This window comes from Trachymyrmex cornetzi, unplaced genomic scaffold (assembly GCF_001594075.2).
Source record: "Trachymyrmex cornetzi isolate Tcor2-1 unplaced genomic scaffold, Tcor1.1 scaffold416, whole genome shotgun sequence".
NCBI classification, from domain to species: domain Eukaryota; kingdom Metazoa; phylum Arthropoda; class Insecta; order Hymenoptera; family Formicidae; genus Trachymyrmex; species Trachymyrmex cornetzi.
This window is the reverse complement of record NW_017298918.1, coordinates 176,675-183,543: the sequence shown is the minus strand read 5'-3', so window position 1 is coordinate 183,543 and position 6,869 is coordinate 176,675. Positions and strand designations below refer to the sequence as shown.

General features: G+C 32.8%; 3 protein-coding genes across 9 annotated transcripts in view; 1 reads left to right on the top strand and 2 right to left on the bottom strand.

The window, feature by feature from the left end:
* The window catches only part of BckdhA (Branched chain keto acid dehydrogenase E1 subunit alpha), a 14,356-nt gene extending 13,201 nt beyond the window's left edge, over window positions 1–1,155 (bottom strand). The window contains exons 1-2 of one of the 2 annotated variants that reach the window (XM_018512593.1): window positions 1,136–1,155; window positions 550–656 (exon numbers count right to left, since the gene is read on the bottom strand). In XM_018512593.1, coding sequence (XP_018368095.1) covers window positions 550–606 — 57 coding nt within the window. In that variant the 5' untranslated portion in view covers window positions 607–656; window positions 1,136–1,155. Of the gene's footprint in view, window positions 1–549; window positions 705–1,135 lie in introns of those variants that run through there. The other variant, XM_018512592.1, reaches the window with a different exon arrangement.
* Window positions 1,065–2,881, top strand: LOC108764374 (dnaJ homolog subfamily C member 17). 3 transcript variants are annotated; one of them, XM_018512596.1, is made up of 7 exons: window positions 1,065–1,190; window positions 1,329–1,457; window positions 1,579–1,746; window positions 1,834–2,046; window positions 2,117–2,197; window positions 2,452–2,649; window positions 2,730–2,881. In XM_018512596.1, the coding sequence occupies exons 1-7, from the start codon at window positions 1,122–1,124 to the stop codon at window positions 2,835–2,837; spliced, it is 966 nt and encodes a 321-aa protein (XP_018368098.1). In that variant the 5' UTR covers window positions 1,065–1,121; the 3' UTR covers window positions 2,838–2,881. The 3 variants fall into 3 exon arrangements, with proteins under 3 accessions (XP_018368098.1, XP_018368097.1, XP_018368096.1); XM_018512595.1 differs by having other exon boundaries at window positions 2,727–2,881; XM_018512594.1 differs by having other exon boundaries at window positions 1,067–1,190; window positions 2,721–2,880.
* Dtd (D-aminoacyl-tRNA deacylase) overlaps window positions 2,876–6,869 on the bottom strand; it is a 5,884-nt gene continuing 1,890 nt past the window's right edge. The window contains exons 2-10 of one of the 4 annotated variants that reach the window (XM_018512585.1): window positions 6,117–6,239; window positions 5,925–6,037; window positions 5,348–5,512; window positions 5,134–5,279; window positions 4,777–5,011; window positions 4,381–4,693; window positions 3,989–4,296; window positions 3,167–3,630; window positions 2,876–3,084 (exon numbers count right to left, since the gene is read on the bottom strand). In XM_018512585.1, the coding sequence (XP_018368087.1) occupies window positions 2,919–3,084; window positions 3,167–3,630; window positions 3,989–4,296; window positions 4,381–4,693; window positions 4,777–5,011; window positions 5,134–5,279; window positions 5,348–5,512; window positions 5,925–6,037; window positions 6,117–6,186 (1,980 nt within the window). In that variant the 5' untranslated portion in view covers window positions 6,187–6,239 and the 3' untranslated portion in view covers window positions 2,876–2,918. Of the gene's footprint in view, window positions 3,085–3,166; window positions 3,631–3,988; window positions 4,297–4,380; window positions 4,694–4,776; window positions 5,012–5,133; window positions 5,280–5,347; window positions 5,513–5,924; window positions 6,038–6,116; window positions 6,240–6,869 lie in introns of those variants that run through there. The other 3 variants (XM_018512586.1, XM_018512584.1, XM_018512588.1) reach the window with 3 other exon arrangements.

Genomic DNA, 6,869 nt, shown 5'->3' with positions numbered 1-6,869 from the left:
CTCGCAATCACCCGCAATCAGGATGCACTACAAGATCAAGCGTTTTATTCCGAATCTACCGATTTCGGATCAGACACCCTATATATGATATATATATGCCATGACAACCTATATATATAGCGGCCATATTGAATATTAGTTCTGTTTTTCCGGGTGTCATAAGCTAAGGGCGCCACTAACGGTGGTACCGCGTTTACAAGAGGGGAGTTGGGAGGCCCTGCTACTCCCCTGGTCAAAATGACGACAAAATGACGTATTTGGTACCAATCGATCGAGATATTTACCGTAACAATTAAAATCACACAAATATTCTTACATAATTGTATATCGCAATTTTGAAAGAACAAAGACTATCCCAGAACAATGAAAAAAAAAACAACAAAATTGCCAATCGCGCAAGTATGCAAAGTGATATTATATAGGAGAACGTTTGTCGTAAATAACATGCCAACATGTGCATGAATGGCAGGTTCGACGAAAATATATTGTTACGAATTACAAGACAAATGAGCAATTGTTTGCTTGTTTATGGAATACATGGTGTGATACCTGTAATAGAGTGCGTTGAAAGCGCGGAACGTTTCGGAACAGGTTTCTCATAATCATCTTGTGTTCGAGCCTTTACGATTATTCGACGTGCATATATAGAAGTATTACTGATAACACTAGTAATACATGTTATGTATGTACATCAATTACTACGTTTACACGGCACGCTTTACGCCGAAGTTATAACATCGATGTTATAACTTCAGCGTAAAGCGTGCCGTGTAAACGTAGTATATGTAAGTGCAAGTCACTCACACGCGTAATTGTGTAAATGCGTGTGTTAGGCTAAGAATAAAGTGAGGTTAACTTAAGTAATAACAGTGTTTATCTAACTCATTTTAATGTTTGTTTTTATTGTGAAAAAGATTGAAAATATAATCTCAAAATTAAGGAATAAAAGATTATAACTGTGATGAGAAGGAGTAAAATATAAGCTCGGACGAGAACAATTATAACTTGATAGCATCAAGAAGCTAAAATAATTGAAGCTGTTTACTACACATCTAAATATATATATATATTTTTTTTTATTTGTTAATTAAACAAAACTTTTGAATCAAATACAAATAATAATGGATGCAATTACACAAATGGATTTATATGGATTGCTTGGTGTGGAGCCCACAGCTTCTATGCCAGAGGTTTGTACTTTTAATTCGTTTTTTAAAGATTTGGGTTTATTTACATTAAAATGTTTATGCTTTTTATAGCAAAATATTTTATAATTAGAAAGTATATTATTAGAGAGAGAAAACGCTTGATGTTATTTGTATTTTCAGATCAAGAAGGCATATCGCAAGAAAGCTTTAACATGCCATCCTGACAAAAACCCAGACAATCCGAGAGCCGCAGAATTATTTCAGGAACTCTCAAGAGTATTGGAAATATTGACAGACGCAAACGCCAGAGTAAGTATATCGGCATCTTTTTAAAATTCATTAACATTGTCATCATCAAACATCTTTTTTCTTAGACTTCTAGAAAGTCTCGTAGATGGTCTAATTTATTAAAAATATGTTATGAAACAAGGCAGCGTATGATCAAGCTATTGCTGCAAGGAAGCAGGCGAAAGAGCGTGTTAGACAGTTTGATGCCAAGAGGAAAAAATTGAAGGAAGACTTGGAGGCACGCGAGGAGGCTTACAAGAGGTCGTTTGATCTTAAATCTGATACTAAATCTGACGAGGAACGAACAAAGGTATACTAGCTTAATTTTGCTAAAAATTATTTTCAGATATTTTTTAGATTGTTAATTTAAATATATAAAATATATAATTATATTCAGGCAGAAGTGAAACGATTGCAAGAGTGGTACAAACAAATAGAAGAAGAGATGGTCTTTACACGAGAACTTTTTTTGGAAAAGCTTAAGACTTCATCAGATGATTTAACATCTAACGTGGGAGACTTTCGAATAAAAATTAGATGGAAGGTGCAAGATGGTGATTTGACAAATGGCGGATATAATTATGATAATTTACATAAAATGTTTTCCAAGGTAATATCATATCTAATTCTATTTTTCAGTTTATTTCTTAATTATTTTTTAAATTATTATTCTTCTGCAGTATGGGGATGTAGCGGTTCTTGTTATATCATCTACAAAGAAAGGCAGCGCCATGATTGAATTTGGAGATAAAAATGCAGCAGTAAGTCCACACTTGATAAAGATACTTGATAAAGGAACAATAGCTGCAGTTAGCAGAAAAAGCAGCTTTGCAACTGCTATAAGATTCTTTAATATAATTGATTTATACGTTTAGATTCAATGAGAAACTAAGGACAAAAATCAAAGAATTTTACAACAGTTGTAAAGTTGCTTTTTTGCTAAATGAAGCCGATAAGACTGTATATACATAATCCGAATTTACAGTAAAGTTTTTAAATCAAATGTCTGTTTTAGGAAACAGCGCTTCTAGCAGAAATCGGTTTAGCCAAGAATCCATTAACGTTGCGTGGTCTATGGGATACACAAAAACGTTCAAATGCTGATGCTGCAAATAGCGCAAATAACATTGGAAAACTTATATTTCCTGCAACCACATGTTTAAACAGCACGCCATGTGCCTCTGTCAGTTTTTCTTCTGCACCTAATATATTCGTATGTATTATTTACATTATTGTGATTACTGTTGCAACAATGATCTTATTTTTTAATTCTACATTATATAGACGCAACAGACAAGGATGTCGGATGCTGAACTTGAAAGTTCGGTATTAGCTAATCTAAGGAGAGCAGAAGAGCGCAAACGGCTCATAGAGGAATTGAAAGCACAGGAAGGAACTTAACCCTATTGCGAGAATTTATAGCCGTTTATGTATTTATTTTTTCTATGTGAGAAATATATCTATAATAAAAAATATCTATTCTTAATGTTTAATTTTACTCAACTCATCAGGTGTAAAACGCAATACTGTTGAAATGGCATTTAACATGTGCCGTTTGCTCGATACATCATTTGTTGTTAAGTAATTTATAAATACATTTTTAAGGTATTCCAGATTAGCACCTTCTCTTGACTTGCACGCTTCCAACCTGTGATACAAATCTTTTTATCAATTCTGCATGTAAAGTATTTATTTTATTAATTACTTTTCCCGACATATTGTATTATTACCTAGTGATATGCGCCTTCAACCTTTTAATCTCTTCCTGTTGCTGTTCTTTCATATGAAGCATTTCTCTCTGTTGCTCTCTCAATGTTGCCTCTAATTCCAAAATCTTTTTTCTTGATGATGATACTTGAACCTCTTTCCTAGCTAATTCTTGAGTGTAATGTAGTATCGGAGGACTATCGTTTGTCAGTAATCCCGTTACCAAATCGGTAACCGGCTCGATGGTATTTTCATATCTTTTTAAACGTGTTTTATTTTCTGTTGTAGCAGCAGTTTCCTTATTAGGTAGTAATGCACGAAATGATGCTTTTAGGGTCACTATCTCTTTATCCTTTTCCTCTACGAGAGCCATAGATCTCTCTCTTTGTCGCAACAACTGTTGTTCTAATATAGATATTCTATTACGATACTCATTATCTTTTTGATGCAACGTCTGCTCTAGTTTCGAGCGTTCTTCTTGAAATAGCTAAGGATATAATTTGGTTTATTATTCTTTTAACTAAAAAGACTAAAAATATGTTGAAACTTTCAATGAAAGCCACTATAAGATTTGAAAATTCATTACTTTTAGTATGTGTAAGGATAAATATGTATATATCTCTTTATAACCCGAGTAAGGACATAGAAAGTTCGAGAATGTAAACACGAATGTTCGACAACGGCGCGACCGAGCGAGAACTCGCGAGATTCGGCAGTCCGTTCCGAATCTTCGCTGCGACTTGACACAAAAAGTTGTTCATAGAAGATGTCTTGTAACTATTTTACATTGTTCTCCTCGGTCCTCTTAACATGGCTAACATATGAATTATTACGGAAATAATTACCTTTTGTTGATGCTCCAATTGTTCTTGCAAAGTCTTTTCTTTATTTAACATTTCATTGTTAATCATACGTATTCTTTCCTCCAAGTTACTGTTGTGGACTTTAAGGAGGTTTAATTGAGTTTTGTCATGATCTTTATCATGCATCAAAGCCAGAGCGTGTCTTTGTTGAGTACTACGGAGCACGTTAGACGACATGCTATACTTGCATATTGTTTGATGCTTGTAGTCTTCAAATTCTTGTAGAAGTGTGCCGTATTTTTCCTTGTAATCAGGATGCTCATTCCGCAAATCTAAACTATTCAATAGTGCTAAACATAAAACGCAAATATATTTAAGTTATTTGTTCAAATATTTTTAATCTATTTCACATTTTATCAAACATGTTAATTTACATTTTACATAGGCTGAATCTTTCTTTTTGTTGTCAAAATCTAGCAAGTAAGTATATAAAGATTTTATCTTGGAAATAATCTCCTCCGGGTGATTACTCGACATCACAATTTCGCTGTGTTCGGTGTCCTGCATAGTAACCAATTGGTCCTTCAATTTCTGAATAGCTAATTGATCCTGTTGCCTCAGTCTGTCGTAGCCTCCAACGATCTCGGAGAGTTCAGCTAATCGAGCTTCTAAGCCAGCCACTCTCGTCTCATGTATGATTACCGATCCTCTTGCTTGCTGTTCTGCAGCGGCAGCTCTTTTTTGCTCCTACATCAAAACGTATTGCTTAACTTGTTATATCTAACAATAGTTTTCGCGTAACGTGCTTAACAATTCTCGACAGATTTTACTTCACGAATTGCGTTCAAATGTTGCTTCTTCATCACAGACATCTCGGCTTGTAGGGAAAGAAGAAGAGGTGGTGTCTCCTTTGCCGCTTCTTCGGCCTGTTTGAGTTTTGTTTTGGTAATTTCTAACTCAGCTTCGAGAATCTTGCACTGCGTCTTATTCGCGAGATGAGTCTTCAATTGCCCTTCCAGCTGTTCCTTGCTGCGTTGCTCGTCATATAATAATTTCTGCAGTTCTCTGCAAGAATCATGGATATACTTTATACAAACTTATTATGAAAATATTGTTAATTTTCATATTCATATAGATACTTCGCGAATGGTATAATTTTATATAATTACAGAAAATTAAGTCACTACTTTATCTTTTTGACGAGATCGGAATGTTCTTTCTCTCTCTCGTGCCGTTCCATAATTAATTTGCACTTTACATGTTCGATTTCGGAATGATTGATGTTTTGTGCCTTCTTCAATCTGTCTTTCAGATCTTTAATTACTTTTTCACACTGCAAACATTAAGGCTCAATTAAACAATTCTGATAACAGAATATATATGTCAAATTTTTCATCTTACTTCGTCACGTTCGCTTCTCAATTGCTTCTTATCTATTTGAAAGTTTGCTTCCATTTTTGACTTTTCTGCCGATAGAGTGGCCAACTGATTCATCAACACATCCAACTGATTTTTTAGTTGCTCTATAGTTTCTGTATCCTCAGGATCTGTCTGACTGTCGCGTATCTAAAATGACAAGAATTATAAGAATATTGATAATGTAATACTATATATTGTTATGAAGAAAAAAATATAACAAATTAATAAAATAGTAAAACCCAGATCAATACATTAAACGAGCTATAGTTAGATGTACTAAATAATATTTATTAATCACAAATTATAATTTTCCGACGATAAGTTTCAACGGTACGTTTCGACTATACTTAGTCCTCATCACTAAGGACTAAGTATAGTCGAAACGTACCGTTGAAACTTATCGTCGGAAAATTATAATTTGTGATTAATAAATATTATTTAGTACACCTAACTATAGCTCATTTAATGTATTGACCTAGGTTTTACTATTTATTAATTTGTTGTAAGTTATACGAGCGAAAAGAATTAATATATTATTTATATTGTAAAAATATTATACCTGTCGTATAATAGATGTATCATTTTTAGGAACAGATAATTCACCTACTTTTGGTTTATCTACACTGCTTGTATCTTCTGTATTTTTTGCACCAGTTTTTATAATCTTCTTATCTAAAATTAATTAATTTTGTAAATAATACATTTAATAATTCTTTTAATAATATATTTATATACTGAAATAAGTCCTTACCTTGATCTTGTCTTCTTGATTTGCTATTCTCATTTTGTGTAATGTTCGTTTTCTCTTCAGAAGTTGCCATTGTTGATTGTTAAACGTAGATTATTGAATGTTAGAATTTACACTAGTCAGTATCTGAAACAAAATTGTAGAAAGAACTCAATTTGTTGAGACATTTTAATTTATTTCAATCGTTTTAATTATCCAGAGTTATGACAATTAAAACACAATATATCAAAAAACATAATTTATATACAATACAACTTTCTATTTATTCAAACATATGTCGAGGAACAAGATAATATTGATAACCGAATGGTTTGCATAATAGAGGTTCACTAACAATAAGTCTCTACGTACTTATTAGTTCTGATAATAGGAGCTGACATTCAGAAAACTACAGTTGAGTACATCAAAAGCTTCTATTATTTGAATTATGGCGCCGTATTTATAATTACGGCGGAATAAGAGCTTAGCTATAAATTTGGATATTTGGAACTGATCACAAATTTGTTTATATAAATGGAGTTTAGATAACTGGAGTTAGTTCAGAGATAAACAGTTCTACCATATATACAGAAATCCCGAACTTTTTTGCCAATCGCTTTTGTGTAGATAGAGCGGACTAAACTGAGTCGAAAAGTCCAATTTGTAATTTTCGCAATAATTAACAAGATATTAATTACTAAAAATTGCAAAATATTGGTCTTGAATAATTTTTTACTCAAATACTATCAACTTTACAGAAAAACTGCAACAGACAAA

Coding starts and splice junctions, on each gene's coding strand:
- LOC108764374 (XM_018512594.1), top strand. CDS start 1,122: ATGGATGCAATTACACAAATGGATTTATATGGATTGCTTGGTGTGGAG. Junction 1,747..1,833: donor CTGACGAGGAACGAACAAAG/GTATACTAGCTT, acceptor AATTATATTCAG/GCAGAAGTGAAACGATTGCA. Junction 2,650..2,720: donor CTTCTGCACCTAATATATTC/GTATGTATTATT, acceptor TACATTATATAG/ACGCAACAGACAAGGATGTC.